At 38.4% G+C, this 22,109-nt stretch overlaps 1 protein-coding gene across 9 annotated transcripts in view; it reads right to left on the bottom strand.

Moving 5' to 3' along the window:
• MAP7 (microtubule associated protein 7) overlaps positions 1 to 22,109 on the bottom strand; it is a 157,488-nt gene that overhangs the window by 47,737 nt on the left and 87,642 nt on the right. For all 9 annotated transcript variants that reach the window (XM_067466538.1, XM_067466555.1, XM_060753425.2 and 6 more), the window contains exons 2-3: positions 8,486 to 8,587; positions 3,952 to 4,029 (exon numbers count right to left, since the gene is read on the bottom strand). In XM_067466538.1, the coding sequence (XP_067322639.1) occupies positions 3,952 to 4,029; positions 8,486 to 8,587 (180 nt within the window). The remainder of the gene's footprint in view (positions 1 to 3,951; positions 4,030 to 8,485; positions 8,588 to 22,109) is intronic.

The raw sequence follows: 22,109 nt of genomic DNA, 5'->3' as shown, positions 1-22,109 counted from the left end.
GGCCCTTGGCTGTGAAACTCCCTGCCCAGTGAGATTAGATCGGCCCCCTCTCTCCTGTTGTTCAGAAAAAAACCTAAAACCTTGTGGTGCAAGCAGACATTTGGCAAGTGACAGAAATACAGTATAATACCTATCATAAATGAAGCAGCTAAATAATTATTATGAGACTGGAGCAATGTTTAATATGTTTTCATGTATAATGTTTTAGTGGTTTTAATTCAAATTTATATGTCTATTGATTTTAGTTAATGTTATGTATATTGCGGCATTTTATTTTGTAAAATTGTAAGCCGCTCTGAGTTCCCCTCGGGGTGAGAGAGAGCGGGATAGAAATGTAGTAAATAAATAATTAATAAATAAATGTACCTCTTAAAATAGGTTGCAGCCTAATCCTCCTCCCCAATATGTGAAACACACACACAGTCATATGTTCTGCAGTTGATGGTGCTTGGTGATGGAAGGGTTAATGTAAGTATTAGTTGTGAAGGGTTTTGTAATCTGTAAGTAAGAGTTCATGAGTGAAAGCAATTAAGGATGGAGGTATACAAGAGATAGGTTGGAGCTGGGTGTTTGTAGATATAAGGAGTGAGCCTTGGAAGTGATCTTCGGGAGAAAAGTATTGTCATATTTTGGTGGTGGATCCTACTGGTTTTCCCCCCAGGTCTGTTGGATTTTTCGGTATCCTGACCTGTCTCCTGTACCTTTGGAATCCTGGAACCTTGAACCTTTGGACTGGCTTTTGACTACGGTATAGACTCTTGATCCCTGGATTCTGTTATTGAACTCTTGGCATTTGACCATTGGACTGGACCCTTTTGACTACGAAGTTATTTTTGTTATCAGTTTTTGTTTATTCTGTGGCTGTGTGTTATCTTTATGATTTATGTTTTGGTCTATTAAAACAGCCAGCAAGTAAGTGCTGTTTCAATTAAAACTGTTTGTTTAAACTGGGAGTTTTGATTCATCTTTACCTAAACAAGGTAGAGCCCTGGCAACGTGACACAAACATACAATGTTCTATAGACTAGAAGAAAATTTTGGGGCACTTCACATGGCTCCCAGAGGGTCCAAACGAAAATAATTGGACCCCAGTCCATGTTTTGATGCTGCATGCCCCAACTTGTATAATTTCAACAGTCTCGCCATTATTTTGGAATAGCCAGTCTTCTTACCTTTTACACTTTATAAATATCTCCTGCACTTCAGACCTAAAACTGGGCATTCTCTTTTGGACATGATTCCATATTAGATAATTACAAATCCAAGTGGAAGCATATCACCTTATCTCTCTCAAACTGGAATAAATCATAGAGTTTAATTTAGTAATTATGAATTAAATCAATGAATTAAATATAAATATAAATGAGTGGCCAAAAGATTTACTTTTGAAAGTGAGTCAAGATATGCAAAGAGGTGTGTAACAACAAAGCACTTGTTTTCAGGGAATGTTCTTTCCATCAATTAGTACACAGACTTATTTCAGCTGGAACAAAAGAAGTTTGCTTTCACTGAATTCCTGCCAGCTTGCAGCCAGGAGAAAATGGTCCTGCATCAGAATGTATATAGACAGGGTACCAGCACTTACTTTCTTAAGTAAGTTTCAAAATCCCACTAAACTTGCAGTTTGATGAGGCAGACTTAATATTTTTAGAAAGCCAGAGCACACAGAGCAATTATTTGAACTACTTTCAGGGAAGCAGAAATGTGAAATAACGAGAAGCACAAAGTCAGGAAGAGGCAATTTACAAATGTTTTCTCCTTGAGAGATGGAAGCACTTCTGATTACTGTGTTTACATTTTGCAACCAAAACTAACAAATTTTGAGAATTTTTCTCCTGTTGTGATGGGTCCTATAAGGTCTGTCAATATAAACTGTTCATGTTCTTCTCAATAGGAAAAATCATGTTGCCCATCACCTTGTTGGATGGAGATTATCCAGAGTTTGGGGCGGGGGGGGGGGGGGGGTGTTACACTTTTACCATCTATTACTTTTTCCAACATGGAAATGTATTTTTGTTTCAAGTCCATTTATATATTTAACTCAGGTTTCTCAGTTTAACCCTAATTTTAGCACAAATTCTATATCATTAAAATATGTCCAGTAGTATACTCAGATCAATACAGAAATGGATCCCTATAAAAGCTTTGCCTTGGTTTGTTGGTCAGAAAATAAATACAAATGAGGTAGGGATCATTGTGTTCAGACTACACCTGATTTATCTTTTAATATCATGAACTGCTAGAGTAAAGCTAAATATGAACACCACAATCAACTATCATACCAAAAATACCATCTGAAGAACTTCCTGTAGAATTCAAAGGTAACGCAAGTAGATTTGAGCTATTAAACCCAACTGACCATGAGCCAGAAAGTAGCTTGAATATATGTTGAAACAGAACAGCAAAGAACACAGAATTCAAAACCATGGCATGAAACTTCATTTAGCATTGTATGTGGGGCCGGGGGGAGGGGAGGGGATTGGTTGTGTTACATTTAGCATTTATTATTGTTCATTTGTGTGCATTCTGAAACAAATACCATTATGTTTTATTATCTAAATGTAGTAATACTTAGCTTCTCTTATTAGAATGCCGAATAATTAGATTGCTTTACTTTTTACCATGGCTCAAATTGCATGCCAAACAAATATCAACATAGGGTTATCTAAAGGTAAGTGTACTGGGCCATTATGATCTACTTAAAAATACAGAATGATGACAAGTGTCATACTGAGGAAGGGATTTTTCACAAAATTAAGAGTGACAGCAGATATATATTTACATATTTATTTTTATGGAAGGGGGAATGGTTAGCAGCGTTTTCTAAACAGATTGATGACTACAGACAGAAACCCAGGAACCTCAGAAACTATACTTATGTCAAAAGGCTAGGAACCACCAAATGTTTTTAGTATTACAAAGTTAAAGCTCCTAGCATTAATTAGTGGATAATGTGATAATTCATGCCTCTAGGTATTTGTTTACATTTGGTTTCTTCTGCATGAAGGCAACCGAGAGATATAAGTCCAATAGTCATCACAGCTATATGGCAAGTTCTTCATATGCCAGGTAGGAAAATGTCAAAATTTGTGAGAAGTACAATGGACTCCCACCCAACACTCCAACTTTATATCCTTCCAGTCAGATGCCTCCATGACCCTATCTCTATCATGTGCTGGAAGGAAATCTCCTCAAATGTTCCCCAATTTGGAATTCATCCTTTGAGTCATATTCCTCTGCTTTACTTACCAGTTAGGCCTTTAAGATACAAATTTAGGACAAACCTATCCTGCATGTCTTCCTGGGATGTTCATTGGCACTTGTGCACTACACAATCACAGCACAATGATTCCATATTCATGTCTATGTTTCCATCTTATGGAGTTAAAGTTTAGGACAAAGTATTTAAATTTCTCAGTCAGATAGCTTATCTAACGCTTCACAAAACTACTAACTTCATGACTGATAAAGTTCAGAAGAAAGAGTTCCTTGTTCCCTAATATAATGAATAACTTCAAATATTGGTTCCTTTACTTCAAGGACCTCATGAAAAGAATAAGTACTGCAAGAACCATAACCATATCAGCTTTTCAGAAGATCAAACATGGCATCATTGCATAGAATTTCCATGCACAGGGCATAACAATACATGAATCAAACCTTGGCATGTTTTGGGGCATTTATGCAGAACAATCCTATTTGGATGGCTTGGTTTATGCTTCAACACACAGAAAATTTACATGTTAGGTCCATGTGTGGATTGGAACATGAGTGTTTATTTTTCTGATGCCAAATGACAGCCTATATTAACCACAAAAGTATACATTCACTTGCAATTAGAATCTCAGTCCATATGCTGCTCAATATGTAATACAGACATCAAATAACAAGCATGTTACTTAAGATTCATGAAAATCATTAGCAGTTTCAAGTAAATTACACATGACTCACCTAACACTTTCTCCCGTTCCACTCTCCTTTCTCGGGCAAGCCGTTGTCTTTCATCTACTTTTAGAATGGGCGCAGAGTCTGCAAAACAAGGTTTAAAATCCTACTTAAGAAAACAGTTTAAAAATCATGGAATTAGCAAACCAATCCCAACAATTAAGCTGGTTCAAGAACTTATAAAAATTGAATACTTCCAGTATGCTATGAAGTACCTGGATACGATGTTGAAAGAAAATGTACCTTGAAAACTGTTGTTGTAGCTGTTTAAACTGGGACTAGTCCTGAGTCCCACAATGAGAAATAATTAATGTCGATGAAGAAGAAAAAGGAAGAGGAAGAGGAAGAGCAGTAGGAAGAAGAAGCTGCATCACAGCTCCTCACAGCCATGGTGGTACCCAACAAAGTGCCCTCTGGATCAGGGATGTCACACAAATTATCACCAAGGGCCACATCAGCCTTATGGTTGCCTTCAAAGAGCCATTTGTAACTGTAAGACTGGATAAATGTAACCATGTAGCCCCAGCATTTAAAGCCTCATGGGCCACATAAAATGATGTGGCAGGCCGAATTTGGCTCATGAGCCTCGCGTGTGACACATGTGTTCTAGATGTATTGGACTACAACTCCTACAATGCAGGGATGATGGGAGTTGCTGTTGCTATGGGCACCTTCAGGTCATTTCTAAAGCAAGGATATCACTGAGTTATCTTTGTAAGATTTGTTCAAAAGAGGCTTGATTTTGACTTTCTCTGAATCTGTGAGACAGACTACCCAATGGCTTTCTTTCCATGGACAAGAGAGGATTGGAACAGAATGGGTTAACAGTACCTACGGAATATGCATGAATTACATATAGATGTATTTTTAATTTAGAAATAATACATGTTAAATACTGTTTTTATAATAGAGTACACCCTCAACTTTTGTGGGGGCTAGCAGATTAGGACACCCATGAAAATGGGAAAGCTGCAAACATGCAAGCTACAGTTTCTGTGGCTGCAAAGATCTCCACCTTCCTCCCAGGCTGCCTTCAGAATAGCTCCATTGCCTGTACAAGCAGCCACCAAGATTTCCCCCTACGCTTCCTAGGATGATGACACTGCTTCAGAAATCTCCTCAAGTGTCATCCTCCTTTTTCCAAGAGAAGGAAGACAACACTCAAAGAGATTTTTGCAGCAGCCATGGCTGATCCAGACCATTTGTAGGGACAGCCTACCTTCCCTTTCCTGTCTCCTTTCCCATCAATGGCCCCCAACAGCCAAGGTGCATGTCATTCACAACTGAGTTCCTTTCTCCTTGAGAAAAAGGAGGATGACACTGGAGGAGATTTATAGAACCGTACTGTCATCCTTTAAGACACTGTGGAAGGGGGTAGGCTTAGAGACTAATGGAGAATAAACAAATACATGGAAGTAAAACCAATGTAAGCTGAGGGCCAAATCAAACACCAGGAATTGTCTATCTGCAAAGAAGTAGCCCCATTAGTTTCTTGCAAACTAAAAAGAATGAGGGATTAAAAAAAGGAGGAAGGGGATCCCAGTACACTCCTTTTCCCCCCTACTACTTCCTCTATTCTCTATATAAAAAGTACCATTATTTTGTTTCTTTTTTAAAAAAAGGATTAATTGCCTTACCTCCTGTACCCAGTCTAAGGTTAGCAAGAGTCATTTTGAACATTCACAAAACAGCCAAAGACAACAGATCTCTCTTGGCCCATCTAAACATATCTCCTTTTATGAACCATCTTGGAGGTTAAGATTGTTCGGAGGCCCTGCTCTTGGTCTGACCCCCTTCGCAGGCGCGACTGATGGGGACAAAAGACAGGGCCTTGTCAGTGGTGGCCCCTCATCTATGGAACCTCCTCCCAAATGAAATCAGATCAGCCACCTTCTCTCCTGACTGAAGATGTGGCTTTGGGATCAAGCTTTTGACAAGTAATTGGAGCAGTGCAATAAGTGACCATGAATCAATGTGTTTGACGAATGGAATGGCTCTGGATTATGGATTGCGTGATTTTAATTGATGTTCTAATAACTCATATTTTAATTGCTTGGCTTTAATTGTAATTGTGTGTATGGCATCGAATTGCTTCCTGTTGTAAGGCCAGCTTGAGTCCCCTCAGGGGTGCAAAGGGTGGGGTACAAATTTGGTAAGAAAGTAAATAAAAGCTAGGGACTATGGCTGCAACCCTATACACACTTCTGAGGGAATCTTCCTGAAGTCAGTGGGACTTACCTGATAAAAGCAGTAATAAAAGGAATAAATACAAAAGCTTATAACTATACTGCAAAAAGGAGTGCAATCAACTCTCATCACATGACAGTCATAAAGTGACCTGTCTGCCTCTTCATGACTCAAAAAAGGAATCAGAAGTAACTTATTACAAATTCTTGTTCTTGTGATTTTTTGTTTTAAGAGGATGCAAAGTAAGAGTTATTTACTTTACAAAATGCTTAGGTGTCAAAATGGGTTATAGGTATGAACTGATGTATTGCCACAAATCATATAAAATTTAAGATATATGATTAGGTAGAAAAACAGAGTTGCGCAGGATGTGGGTTGCCTTTGTTTCTCCCATTTTGAATGAGCTGCCTTTTCTATTGAATATCTTCCAAATCTGAGCAGCAGAACGAATGGCACTGATGCAATTGTAAAACTGACACTGGGTACATCTAGTCTGTCTGAGAAAATATAACTCTTTTCAGATTTATTTGCCACTGTCCCTGCCAAGTGCTATAAAAGAAGGAAGGGAAATGTGCTGTTTGGGCATTATGTAACTGGACAGAAAGCAAGGTTAATACTTTCAATGAATCTGAGCAGAAAATCTATGCTGGTCTGGAACCTATGAAGTAAGCAAAACAAAGCTGGCATATGTCCCAACTGAACATATGCAGAACTTAGTTTCAGTCAGGCCTTTTTCGAGCAAGGTCCTGAAATTGGTTTTCAATAGTAGAACTCAATTCTGACATGAAGAGGCCTAAGTACCTCTGTATATATACAACACCCTCTCTCGGACACATACACACACACATATAGACTAAATACAACTGGGTAGCTTTTGCTTTCCAGTTGTTTAAATAGTGTAGCTGTATATATGCTACTTTAAGAGAATATCAAGCACCATTAGTAAGCTCATAAACACCATCACAGTCATGTGTTGCTATGTGCTAAGCATTAATTAATACCATATGGGTATTGCGGTGTTCAGCGATTCCATCACTGCATTTCTGTACTACACAATACACAGTTGCTTGGGCAGGATCTTGATATTCACAATGGAAGTAATAGAAGGACAATGAGTTTTATTCACTTAGAAACAACTATGAGGCTGTTGGCTGTTATCTCTCTTCCTTTATATCTCTGACCTGCCTGCTACATTCCAGTGCTCTCCAAATACGGTGACCTACATGCAGTATTTTGGACCTACTGCAGTTTCCAAACAATTTACAACTTCCACATACAATGTGCTTCAGTAGTCCAGGTGTGTAACATTGCAGACAGATATGACTTCGCTGACATAGTCTCAAGACTGCATGCCTTAATAAATTGTGGATGCATTCACAAGCATTTATGGAATATTACAACAGTTTGAAGGGGTGTGTGCATTGAACATAAGTTAATGACTTTAGGTTTTCATATACCGTATATACTCGAGTATAAGCCAACCCGAATGTAAGCCGAGACACCTAATTTTACCACAAAAGACTGGGAAAATGGATTGACTCCACAATAAGCTGAGGGTTGGAAATGCAGCAGCTACTGGTAAATTTTAAAATAAAAATAGATACCAATACAATTATATTAATTGAAGCATCGGTAGGTTATTTTTTAATATTTACGTAAAACTGTAATTTAAGATAAAACTGCCCAACTCTGATTAAACCATTATTCTAACCTTCTTCAATGTAAATGTACTTCTGTATCCTTCCAATAATAATAGAGTAAATTAATAAATGTAATAATAATAATAGAGTAAAATAGTGGAAATGTAATAGCAGTAATAATAGAATAAAATAATAAATGTAATAATAACAATAATAAAGTATAATAATAATAATAATAATAATAATAATAATAATAATAGAGTAAAATGATAAATAACCTTGACTCGAGTATAAGCCGAGGGGACTTTTTAAGCCTAAAAATATAGCCTTGAATATATACAGTTAATGCAAATAATAACTATTTATCCCACTGTAATTAATATCATACTTGAAAACAAATTAATAAAGTGATTTTAAAGAACAAGTAACGAAGTAGCACAACATACAACTAAACAGCCATTAAAAGCAACAAAACACAAACTTCAGAGAATTACAGTGTTTCAAAATACATCATCCTCTCACTATAGTTTTAAACCATCAACTGTTAAAATGTCAGTAAGATTAAAAGTGTAATTGTTGAATGCCTCAAAGATGTTGAAGTGGGCATAGCCTCCCAGGAGAAGGAGTCTCATGGCCAGGAGGCTTCCAACCGAGTGCCAGCGGTGCCGCAGATCTAGGCCAGCAAAAGCAGCAGGAAGCATGCAAATGGGTACCTGGTCTGGCGCCAGCGTTGTTTGTGTTCTGCCCTAAAGCAGCAGAGGAAGGGCGGCTGGATGAAGCAGCTTTTTTGTCTTGTAATTTAGAGCTTTCAGATACTAAAAGGAAAAGAGAAAAAAGAAAGTGCCTGTTAATCCTGTGATTACAAGTTGCGTTTGTTGTCATTTAGTCAACCTGGGATAGCCAAACCCAACATTATTATACATCTCCTGAGGTTTCTAGCTCACATTTAAAGAGAAAGGCTGGGAGCCACATCTGATGAAATGGCAGATCTGCATCGTCTCATAGGAAGGGCTTCTAGAAAGAGTCTTACAGGAGGTGGGGAATAGTTAGGAAAAATGGCTATCAGGTTTTTGTTACAAGCATTTATGCACACAATAAAGCATTCTTCCCTCCTGGGTAGTAGCAATCCCATAGTCATAGCCAAAACAACTACTACTACTACTACTACAACAAAAAAACTCTGTCTTTCTACGAAACTCTGAATCAGCATCCCTAATTCTCACTCTAATGGCTAGATCTGTCAGAAACAAATGAAATATTGGTCATATGTTAATGAAAAAAACCAACAATCCTGATGTTAATGGATTAGTCATGAATTAGTAAAAAGAAGGCCTGCTGGGTCAGCCTAGGTGTTGTCAAAAAGAAGTTCATAAATATGCAGCCGAAAATAAAGCAAAACAACACAGAAATAATAAGCATTTGTTAAGTGGATTGAAGTACATGGTATGTCTTACTATTTTTGGGTCCCACTAGATATCACATGAAGTATGAGAAGTCTTTGATTGAGTATAGAGCATAACAGACCAAAATTTGCATTACTGTATTGTGTGTAAGCATTCTTTTAACATAGAAAAAACATTAAAGAAAAAAGTATGGTAATTATGGTTATGTATATATATTTAAGAATATTTTTTAAAAAGAACAAACATGTATGATATATTTGGAATGGCAGCAAGCCATTCCATTATAGTTATTCTATATAGAATAACATGTACAGATTCCACAGTCCAGGAAAAGTTCAGGGCATTTTACATGTGAAGGTGACACAGGGAACTGTGTCAATTCATTTGCTGACGTCCTTTGCTCCAATAATCAGACAATGAAATTAGCACAAATTTATTTATTTATTTATTTATTTATTTGCTACATTTGTATACCTCAAATAACATTACGTCAGATGAAGGCTTAACAGAAAAAACTCTCTGCAAGTTTGAAGAGCACTCGTGCTCCCAGTTCAGAGCTGAAGCATACAAAGCATGGAAAAGTGCTATCCAGACACAATTAGTTTATGGCACATGGACCTGTTGCTCACTGTATGTTCAACCAGGCACCCTATCTATGCAATCCCAGTTGCATGTCCCCATTCATGCAAGTATACACACACACATATATAGTAAAAGTTAAAATGTATATGTTTATGTGGCAGGGGTGTCTACTTCCACAGACAGCCTCCAGCCTCCACTAACTGCTTTAACCCACAGTGCTGAGGGGCCCCTAAGGACACTACAGGTTACAATGAGCCACATCCCAGGGTTCCATTCTCTCTCCCTTGGTGTGGAATTTGCATGACCCCGCTCACTGCCTCTCCCTTAATCCTTATCTACTCTTTCCTATGGCACACAACAACTGAATATACCAGAGAGAGAGGTTTGATTTATATCACCATCATTTATAGGAGTTGTAGGGACAGGGATGTATAGTTCACTTGTGATCTAAGAGCATTCTGAACCCCACCCCATGATGAACCTAGAACTAACTTGGCACACAGACCCAACATGGACCAAACGTGGCACACAAATTCAACATGGCCAACTGGGAATACTGCTGGACTTTTGGGGTGACTGACCTTTAACTCTGGGTGTTATAGTTCACTTGTATATTTATTTATTTATTTATTTTTAGGTTTTATATACCGACCCTCTCACCTTCAAAGAGGGATTCGGACCGGTTCACAACATGTGTTAACATACAAAAAATATACAATAACAACACAATGCCACTTCATTACACGATTAAAATATCAGCACCATACACATTAAAACATTATCATCCCAGTTAAAAGAGCCAAATCGTCCGACACCATCACAATCCCATTCATCATCCTCCTTTCATGTAGGCAAAGAATTAAATCAGTTGTCAAATGCCGCATTCCACAACCAGGTCTTTGTTAGTTTCCTGAACGTCATGAGGGAGGGGGCAGTTCTGATCTCTAATGGCAGGGAGGTCCAAAGTCGAGGGGCCACCATCGAGAAGGCCCTGTCCCTCGTCCCCACCAGCCGTGCTTGTGCAGGTGGAGGGACCGAGAGCAGGGCCCCTCCAGACGATCTTAGTGGTCTTGATGGTTCGTAGGGGAGAATACGTTCGGAGAGGTAAACAGGGCCGGAGTCGTTTAGGGCTTTATAGGTTAACACCAGCACTTTGAATTGTGCTCGGAAGCTAATCGGCAGCCAGTGGAGTTCGAGTAACAGCGGAGTGGTGTGCTCCCTGTACCCCGCACCCGTTAGTAATCTGGCTGCCGCGCGTTGTACTTGTTGCAGCTTCCGGGCAGTCTTCAGAGGCAACCCCACGTAGAGAGCATTGCAGTAATCTAAGCGTAATCTATGTGTATGAGAGAGAAAGAGAGAGAGACAGAGAGAGAGGGAGGGGGAGAGAATGATGCTCTGGTGTCATTTAGATGTCCTGGGCTACAACTGTCAACCTCTTCATTTAGACTAGGCAATGGTCAGGAAAGATGGCCTTCAGATGCTGCAATACAAATCACATAATCTTTATCCACAGTGACAATGCATTGGAATCTAGGAAATGGAGGGCCATGTCTAGTGAGGACCCATAAGAAGGCCTTCTTGATGCCCGCTCCCAGGTAACAATTCCTTTGGAGGACTGGCTATTAAATACCTAACTATTTTGCTCAATCAATGCAATGCATAGAGTTGAGTTACTGTGAAGCAGAAATCAGACTTTTTGGGTGGGGTGAGAAGTCTGTCCAGACAACATGAAGCCTTAGAATCTACTATTGCCATATCAGAAACCATAAGACAGCTCATAGTTGCCTCTGCATTTTGTTTTCTCTTCTTACTATATATTCTCTTTACCACCCCCCTCCCCAAAACTGCAGAAGTGGAGAAAAGTTCCAGAGTCTTTAATATTGTGTAGCAATTAAGACATGCACAGTTGCAAGAAAAAAACCTGTTTCTAGATCTGTTCTCACCAATGATCCTATAATGGTCCCTTCTTCTTTAGAACTCACAGCTACTATTTTATTTACATCAGACAGTACAATATTAGAATTGACCCAGCTAGCTCAGAAACTACATTTCACTGAACCTGTCCCCAGTGCTGTTTAGGGATTTAATATCATACTGTTAAATCCAAGGGTTGGGCATTCAAAAGAAGGTTTTACTACCCATGGGAAGTTGAAGATTAATCGCTTACTTAAAACTGGCTAAAACTACTAACATTCACAGCATTTCAAGGACTAAATGCTAAGCTGCTGTATTTGTATGTAATCCAAAAACAAGAACCTCAGCTAAAGGTCAGACAAGTCAATGTGGAAAGGGTTTCTGGAAAGCAGAAAGCTGGAAAAATTTCTTAGAAACATAAGCTGTTTTAGTAACAATTAATGGGCATAAACATTTCTTATTACAAATTATTGAAAACTTTAAACTTTCATCCACTGAATTTTGTTTACATTTTAATATATTCTTATCTGCCAGGTAATGCCAACAACTCCAGATTATTTCCTGACAGCACAGGGGTTGTTTGAATAAGTTCTGGACCTGTGGGAAGCTGGGATGGATGTACAGCCTACATACTTCTGGTCAGAACTGCCAATAACTGAAGTTATGCCCAAAACCTGCCCCCAAATCCAAATTCAGAGAGCTTCCTCTGCAGAGCCATTAAAGGGGAAGGGAGTCTCTGAAGGCAGTCAGTCTGCAAACTAAAAGGCTGAGATGACTGAAATGGTCCAACACGCCAGTCTCATTGGGTTATCATCAGGAGCACATGGAAGCATTAGCGCTAATGAATTAATGATAAATCATAATGGCATTATATTTTATTGCAGAACCCCTACAAAGCTACACCTACAACATAGATATTTTGAGATGGTATCACCAGAATAGTAACAAATTACTTCGGGTTTCAGCGTTTCTCATATGCAGACTTTTTTAAAAAATCAAACATTATCCCAACTGCTCCTATTCGAACAAATATTTAGATTTTTATCAGTTTTCTTAGCCAGGTTAACTTTTTGGTGCAAAAAAATGCCCAGGCGATTCTGTGTTGTGCTATTCCTAGAAGTTACTATACAGTTTCATTTCAGAACCTAGGAAAATCCTTGGGAGGACACACAGAGATACAGGAGTCTTACTATAGGTACTCATTTGAAAACACAAATCCTGCCCTTACCTATAACTTTCAGGACATTTTATACTGTAAGCAGGAAGATAATGGAATTGAAATCCCTGCCTTTACAGTGCTGAATCCCTGACTGCAATGTTTGTTGAAATGTGCCAGAAAGAGTCTCTTGGCATTCACATCTTAAAATATCCTAAACAATCTGAACATGGAGAATTGTATATCACAAACACTAATAATCTCCATATGAAATTTTAATGGCACGACTCTCAAGAACAAAGCCAGAAGGCAGTGTTTTTAAGAAAAAAACAGTTCACATTGCTCCTGCATACAGTGGGATTTTGCTAAGATGTACACAGTCCAAGTTAGACATATTTATTTGGTTTCATTACATTTGGGAACAGGAGTGTTCACAGTATGGTACCATTAATGCCAGGGGGGCTTGGAGCTCATCTTAAACTGGCCTAGTCATGAATAATGAATGCATGGTTATCCAATATATTGCCAGATAACTTCACACATCCAACTCAGCAGATTGTAGACTATGGAAGATCATGTCACAGAAAATGCACAATTTTAAAGGCAACTCACTGTTTCTGCAGTTCAACATTGTGTAATGAACTTCTACTCACGTAATAGGATTTTTCTCACCACACACCACCCCAAAGGGCTCCAAGTTTGCTCCAAAAGATTATCCAGCATGCTGGTGTTGGAACCAGAAGTACTATCCACTAGCTGTGCCTTTTTGCTACTAGAAAAAAGGCCCCTTTTACACTGCCATATAAAATCCAGATTATCTGCTTTGAACTGGATTATATGGCAGTGTGGACTCATAATTCATTTCAAAGCAGATCATATGGATCTATTGGTGGATAGAACCTAAACACAACACTTCATGCAAAACATGCATTTATTGATCCACAAAAACCTATCTGAATATATAAAGTACAACATTGTAAAAGACTACCAATGACACAGAGCCAATGAGCAATACATAGATATGGCAATATGATTCCACTTTAAAATCTATGGCAACCTCCTATAAATCCTGAGATTTCCATCTTAGGGAGAAGCATTTTTCTCAGTCAGAGATCATCTAATGTCTCACCATAAGATACGTTTGTACCCCTTAAAGTGGAATCATAGCACTATAATTGAGTAGTGTGAAAGGATCCATAAAAAAGTGACTACTCTTCAGCTGAAAGGGCAACGCAATGGGTTCAACCCCTGTGCCGGCAGGACTGCTGACCAATAGGTCAGCGATTCAAATCTAGGGAGAGTGAGTTGAGCTCCCTCTGTCAGTTCCAGATCCCCATGCAGGGACATGAGATAAACCTCCCACAAGGATAGTAAAACATCAAACATCTGGACATCCTCTGGGCAATGTCCTTGCAGACGGCCAATTCTCTCACACCAGAAGTGACATGCAGTTTCTCAAGTTGCTCCTGACACAGAAAAAAAAAAGCTGGGAGAAAATTCTTCTACAGAAGACACTGAAAAAGCAAAAAACAAATGAAGGGATGATGGTCTGTATCTGATTCCATGCTAGAGACCGTTTAGCATTCTAAAAGTTTTCTTCATATGTTTTAGAAAATGATCTAGACGTGGAATACAAATATAGTCAATCCTCCACATTTGCTGGGATTAGACCCCATATAAAACTGTAAAACTGTAAATAAAGACGTTTTACTTGAGAGAAAACCTTTCTAAGAATGTCTAGGTCTACCAACACAATTCTATTGTCATATTCCAATGGAAGTTGATCACAGAATCACATTGGAAGATCTAGAGATTCCTAGAGAGACGTTCTCTCTAGAAAACTCTAGGTCCTCCAGCATGACTAGAGGAAATTAACCACAAAGTTACACTGGATGACTAGAGAATACTAGCATTGATATTTTAAATCAAATTCATGATGATCAAATCCACAAAAGTAGACACCATTAATGTGGAGGATGATGGTAGTTATTTATTATCCTGCACTGTCCTACTCCAGAGTGAGATTCAGCTATGTTTTTTACAGAATAAATTCAAAAACTTCCTTCTTACAACTTTGGCAGAAAGGGGGGGGGGGGTCCAGTTATTCATCTTCTTTTTTGTTTAGCAAATACTTCTATTCAGCTACATAAGGACATAAAGGATAGACAATCAAAAAAATGCTCACATCATGATGGGAAACTGTCAATAAGGAGTAACTAACAGCACAATCCTATATATTTGTCTGCTAAGAATTTTATGTAGTCAGTGAGATAAAAGTAAGCGAATTAATTTACAAGGAGTAATTTAAGATTCAACACCAGCCCTCTTAACTAAAAGCAAAAAAGTCCTCAAACATCCCTGTCTGTGTTTTACATGTTTGGACTTCAATTTACACTGAACACCCCACCCTTCCCTGCGGAGAGAACTGTAAGCTAATGAAAAGATAGAATAGATAATAGTGCTACACCTTGTCAAAGATATCATCCAGATTCTTCAGTGAGAAGTGAATAAAAAAAGGGTGACAAGTATGGAAAGAAAAACATAGTTAGGTGGGAGTAGCCCATGAATGTGTATGTGTGGCCTGTGGTTGATTACATCAGGATGTGCTGTGTCAGCTATTAGGCGACACCAAGTGAAGGATTTTTGGGGAGTCATTCCTGGCTGACATCGTCTTCATATAATGGCTTAGCAACCACCACAACTAGATTTTCTGTGCAAGGTACATTATTTGCAATCTCGCTCTGGGGTGTGTACAATTTTTAGATATATGGCATCCCCACTGAACTTTGAGCTTCACACAGTTGGTCCATCAGTATCTCCTTATTTGCTATTCTAGGTTCTATCATCATGCCATTCATTTCATATGGAAAGTAAAGTAAAGGAAGGAATATGTAATACTGTCATTAAGCCCCAAACTGTATAGATTAGGTTATTCATTTGTTTTATTCATATTCATGACATATACACTCACATTTATGAAAAGCACTCCAAACTCCAAACAGATACCCTTGGTACACCTTACCTCAACTCAGCACTCTCTGTGTGTATTGGGCTACACAATACTGGCTGAAGATGGTGAGTACTCCAATTCATTAGAAGGGCTCCAAATTTTGGAAAGGCTACATTAATGTTTCCCCATCAGAGTGAAATGTGGCAATTACTATCCCATTATATTCTCTTCTAAAATCAGTGAAACTCACAGTGAATTTCTGTGTTCTCTATTTCTGTTGTCTACTATAATGCAGGTCATGTTATACTTGTTCTCTATCCTTGATTGAAGCCACCTTTCCAGAATGAAAGCCATTTTGTCTTGTTTCTAAACAAGCTAAATATTAACTGGTCTTAATCTTGGCATTAAGCGTGTTACACATTATCCAGCACGCCTGCTTTCACACTTGACACTGGCAATGGGATAGGATCCTCTGCTACATCTGATCCACAGCAGGCTATTTAGGGTGAGCTTAGGTCAAACTGCATGGCAACAGCAAGGTCTCTGCTGCCGCCTTGCTCTTGTCTCACAGCATCTGAAACCTGAGGCAACCACTTACTGTCCACAGCTTGGAAATGCTGTTTTGACTGCAACGCCTAATATACTCAGTGAGATTCTGGGAGTTATAGTCCAAAAATAATTTTCCAAGGTCTACTTCTGCCAATGGTAGGTTCTGTCTGCTAAACCATTATGCATAGTCATGCAAGTCAACTCCACCCTAGCCCAAGACAGTAATGAAAGTATCTGGAATTTTTGTTGTTGTTGAATGCATTTGATGGAAACCAAGAAGGCCAAAAGGGGGGATATGTCTAAGGGGAAGGATTGCTCTCTTATTTAGTTCTCTATGTAATGTGGCCAGCAGTTCTCAATAATAAACATAGCTAGTGTGTGACTAAAGTTAGAATTTGGTTATGTTTAAACAAGAGTTACTGAATAGTACAAGAGAGATAAAATTCAGAATACCTGTCCAAACGTATCTCCCCTTATGAACCACCTCAATGATTAAGATTGTCTGGGGAGGCCCTGCTCTCGGTCCCACCTTTTTCGCAAGCATGGCTGGTAGGGATGAGAGACAGGACCTTCTCAGTGGTGGAATTCCCTCCTTAGTGATCTCAGGGCAGCCCCCTCCCTCCTAGTGTTCAGAAGGAGAGTCAAAATCTGGCTCTGGGAGGAGGCTTTTGAAAAATAGAGCAGTGCAAAAATATTAATATGGAAAATGTGCAATATGACTACAGAATGACCTTGGACTCTGACTCTGGATGACGTGATTCATTGAAATGTATTTTAATTATTTTTACTGTTTTTAATTTTAAACCATGTTTTTAGTTGGATATTGTATGTTGTAAGCCGCCTTGAGTCCCCCTCGGGGTAGAGAAAGGCAGGATACAAATAAGGTAAATAAACAAATAAACAAATTCAGTGGGTCCACAAGAAAAAGAGCAAGTGGCTATATGTAATGATGCTTTTCCCCATAGAAAGTAATTATGCTTGCATAATGCAAATAGAGGAGGAAGAGATCCAAAAAGCAAGCCAATTTTGCCATATTATATAGGGATATCTTTTTATTACATCATTGAATATGATGAACTTGAGAATCCATGGATTTTGGTAGTAATGAGGAGGGGAGATCCTGGAACCAAACCCCAGCAGATACCAAGGGCCCACCTAACTCTCATACATCAGTAATGCTGGTAACCCATACCACTGTACTAATTTTAACAAATCAGAATTGTATTGACACCCTGCTTAAAGCCATCCAGTTTCTGATTCTCAAACTAGTAGGTGTTCTCATGTCATTTTAGAATAAGCAACTCAGACTGACAGTTTGAATCCCAATTTTCCCTGTAGCTAAATTTAATTCAGCTACATTTATAAATGTTTTAGATGAAATGATGGATTTTATTATTTTTTATTTTGCCTGGAATATTATTATTTGGTGTCCCACTAAATTAATACTAAACCTGCTTCTGGGACATCCCGAAGTCATATTAGGTTAGGGTCAGTTTGCGTGTTAAAGTCTGTGAGTTTGTGGAATAAACAAACTCAAGCTACCAGAAATGAGAATCATTCAAAGAATGAACAGTCAAGCCTTTATTCCCCCCTATATACTGTTCCAAAGCTCTAATTCTTCTGCATCATTGCAATTATACAAAATGGAGCATCATGTTCTCCCATTACTGATCTCTGCTTTTAATTTCCTCATGATGCTTTCTAGCTCAAGGATAGAAAGGTTACAGCAGCATCAAATCTACATCTCCTTGCAGCTATGTGGGAAGAAATAGTGTTCAGGCTGTCCTAATTTATTGGAATTGTGCTGCTTTTATTAAAGCAATCTTGGTTTCAAAATGTTATTTTGCTTTGCCTTTGGACACTGTGGATAAGAAAATACTCTACATAATAATCTTAAAATTACAAATACTTACAGACCAAATTGTGATGCATTTTCATTACTGTAACTAATAACTGCAAAGGTGGATGTGATTCATAGCAATTGAAAATTACCATAATTCATAAAAAGCATCTGCAGATTTAGCATCTACAGCTATTTCCTAGGTTTCATCTGTCTTCTCATAATCTGCATATCCAATTATTTTATGCTGTGCTATAAAATATTTTAGTGAGCTCCTGGTTAAATAAACCATAATACAAGGAGTGACTGTGTGTTTCACCTGTAATTTCAACATAATTTGGGTAACACATATTAAAATCTGGTACCTGGTCAGGACACTGACAGCAACAGGTTTCAAAGAAATAGCAATAATGGAGGTGGCAGCCAGCCAGATAGATACAGAGATGTTAGTGCAATTCTAGCCATGTCTACTCAGAAGCAAGCCCAACTCAATTCCATATTGCTTTGTTCCAGGTACATGCAAATAGGACTGCAGTGATTTCTGGCATTGGTTTCACAAAAGCCCATCCCAAGAGGCTAAATCCTGTTATTGATATTTCTTTGTCCTCCCTTTCTTTTCCAATGATCTACAGTATTTTAAAACTGGCTTGTGCTGGTGGGAGGATGCATTAGGGAAGTAGGGAATCCTTTGGGGAGTTCATTGGGAGTTGCAATGGGTTAGGAAGTTTGCTCCATCTCAGAAAGTTAGGTTTTTTTCCCATTATTCATTAATATTTGAAATACAACCCATTAGCATTATTCATTGGGTGTATGTGTGTGCCTTCAAGTTGACTGTTAAATTATAGTGACCTCGTGAATGTCATAGGGTTTTCTTAGGCAAGGAATCTTCAGTGATTAAATTAGTGATGTATTTCAGTTCCTTCATCAGAAATACAGCCTACAGAACATGGCTTTCATTGGCAGTTTCCCACCCAAGTACTAACCAAGGCTGGCCCTGCTTCTTGTCAAAGATAAGGAAACAAGTATGAAAAAAGTAACTTATTTTCTCTGCTATTTTATTGATTACCTCTTCTGCCATTAGATTGGTCTCTGAAATGCTTTTGGTGTAGCCTTCAGAAAAAATAAGAAGCAGATACACAAACAGAGAGAAAGAGAGAAACAAAAGCAGAGAATTTTAGTTTTTTTGTGGTTCAGGGAAGTTTTATATTTGATTAGAATTGCATCAGTTCACTTCCTGCAATAAAAGTGATTCTGTTATAGTCTTCCACTTGTTGGCATGAAGAGTGGAAGAAGCAAAGGTCATGAGGGCTCTAAATAGCAACAAATGGCAACTTGATGTTGGGTAAGCACTGATCTACTCTTGCCCTCCTAAGGAAGGGCAGCTGAGAATGTGGATAGGTTTAATCCCAGGGGTACATTGTTAATTGTTATATTTAAACATGTTCAAGAGTGGTATTCAATATCCTTTTGCAGAAACAGTTTTCTCATTGACTCTACTTTGCAAAGATTTTCAGCGCATTTTCCCATCCTGCCATTGGGTTGGTTTCTGGAATGTGTTTTGGTGTAGTCTTCAGAAAAGGTAAAAAACACAGACACAGATAAAGGAGCAAGTGAGAGAGAAAGAGAGAGGGCGCATTTTAGCCTGGGTCTTCAGTGAACACTATTCTTTTGCTTCTGCTTCATTGAATCACCAAAAACTGAAAGAGGATACTGGAGAACAAATATGGAACATTTTGACATCTTTCAGGCAACATACGGTTTTGAAAACAGATCTGACACACAAATGGTATGCAATAAATCATTCTCAAAAACAAAGCAAAACAGTAGGGAGGATAACATGAACGATCCTTCCCTACATTATCAGCCAATTGTAATAGAAGTGGAAGTTTTGCCAAATGGAAATGGAAAGAAATTGCTTTCCTTCCATACAATATTTCAGCTCTGGCTCCTGGTGTGGGGAACACACAAAATGTAGCCTAGAACCACCTAGTGAAGTAATGTCTGAAAACTTGAAAATTATTGGGCGACGAATTCATTCTCAGCTTTTATGGGCACAGTGTCAGCAACAATAATACCGTACCACGTGGGAGGCACGAAGAAACATACAATATTTGGTAGATCTTCAGGCTAAACTGAGGTCTCTAACGGTAGAGCCTTCTACAGATTTCTGAACTGAAGTGTATGGTAGCATCAATGCAAGCAAGAGACAGAAAGGGGATGTGTGTGTGTGTGGCGGGAGGGGGGGGGAGGACAGCCAATTGTAAACTCTCTCTATATATGTAGGTATGTATATTTGTATGCAACTTGCACTAAAAACCCATACAGCAAAGCAAAGTGCACTGAACTTGGTTATGCTGATTTAACAATGCCACACTCTAAAAGCTTTTAAGCAACTAATCCAAATTGCTCCTTGCCTTTCGGGAAAGTGGCTCATCTTTATACTGCATTTGGGGGTTGGGGCTTTTTTAATGCTATTGAGTTCAACAATTTGATATAGTGTTCTTATGAGCCTATAAAATCGGTGTCAATCAGAAAGAAGCATGAACTGCAGTAATACGGAGATGCCAGCCATTCCAGATACGACAGTTTGAGCATGTGGACAGCATCCTGGTCATATTACAGCTGACTGTTCCTCCAAGCTGCTTTCATAGAATCATAGAAGCACAGAATGATAACATTGGAAGAAATCACATGGACCATTTAGTCCAACCCCCTGCCATGCAGGAAAAGCCCAATCAAAGATTTCAGATCTTATCTAAGGCTTTCTGAGAAATATCTGTTTTTGAGAGTTTCACTTAAAGTGCAGTTACTGGTCTCTCTCTCTTTCCTTTCTTCTGATGGTTATTAGAAATTGCAGCAACTTTGCCACAGCAGCCAAAAACAACTCAATGTCTGGGAAGCAGGCCAGAACACAAAGGGTAAACTATATTACATCAAACTGGCGTTATATCTTATTGTTTTCAAAACAGGTTTCAAAAGCTCAATGCAAATCTCCTTCAGCTTCCAAGATGCAAAGCTGGTGCAGGGATTACTAACCTGGGAAATGAAAAGGGACCTCTATCACTAGATAAATAGTACAGCTACTATTTTGCAGGGTTTTAAGAATACTTCAGGCAAGCTGCATTTAAAAACCCACCAGAGCGATGCCACATCAGACTGTGAACTCAGGACAAATGGTTCCCTTGTGCTGTTGAATCTGTCATGTCAGACTCGGGGAACCCTAGAAGCAGAATTTTCATCTAGGTATGCCTTTCCATGAACATGTCAATTAACAAAAACAACAAGGAAAACTATAAGAAACTGGAATAAATTATAATGAAGTTAAATAGCAAAAAAGCATGTGGGAGGCAAATCTTTTGATTAAAATATGAAATTGCTATATGTAGCTTAATAATCCCTCTTCAACAGATTCTGTTTGAAAACTATATTATATTCAAGAATTAGGAATGTTATGATTACGGTGTAGCTTTTCTGAGTATTTTCCAATAATTATTAATGTTTCCTTAGTTTTGACTCTTGTTTTTGGAATTGTTATTGTTGTTGTCTATTATGAGAAAAATGTGATTTTAAAACAATACTTTATTATTAGAAATTTTGAGTGCTGTATACAATTTAATACATTACATCAAGCTTCTTGTCTTGGTTGCTGGATTTCTTGAGACAAATATTTAAAAAATAAATTACAGTACCCAAGTCTGCTTTCTCCTGTTGTTTATCTGTGCCCAATGTGATAACTTTGGGAGGAAAGTGCCATGTTAAGTGTAGATAAGATTATATCCTTACACTGCAAATTCCTAAGCCTGAAGACCTTGAACCGTTTTCTGTTTCTGCATTCCTGAGTTAACAGCACTCTGCTAACATGTCTATAAGCTGAGAAAAATTTGACTTGCTAGCAGATACTACTTCCTCATTGCCAAAGGGATTCCTCTCATAAAACTAACAT

Source organism: Anolis sagrei, chromosome 1, assembly GCF_037176765.1.
Source record: "Anolis sagrei isolate rAnoSag1 chromosome 1, rAnoSag1.mat, whole genome shotgun sequence".
Taxonomy (NCBI): Eukaryota; Metazoa; Chordata; class Lepidosauria; order Squamata; family Dactyloidae; genus Anolis; species Anolis sagrei.
This window is presented reverse-complemented; position numbering and strand designations above follow the sequence as displayed.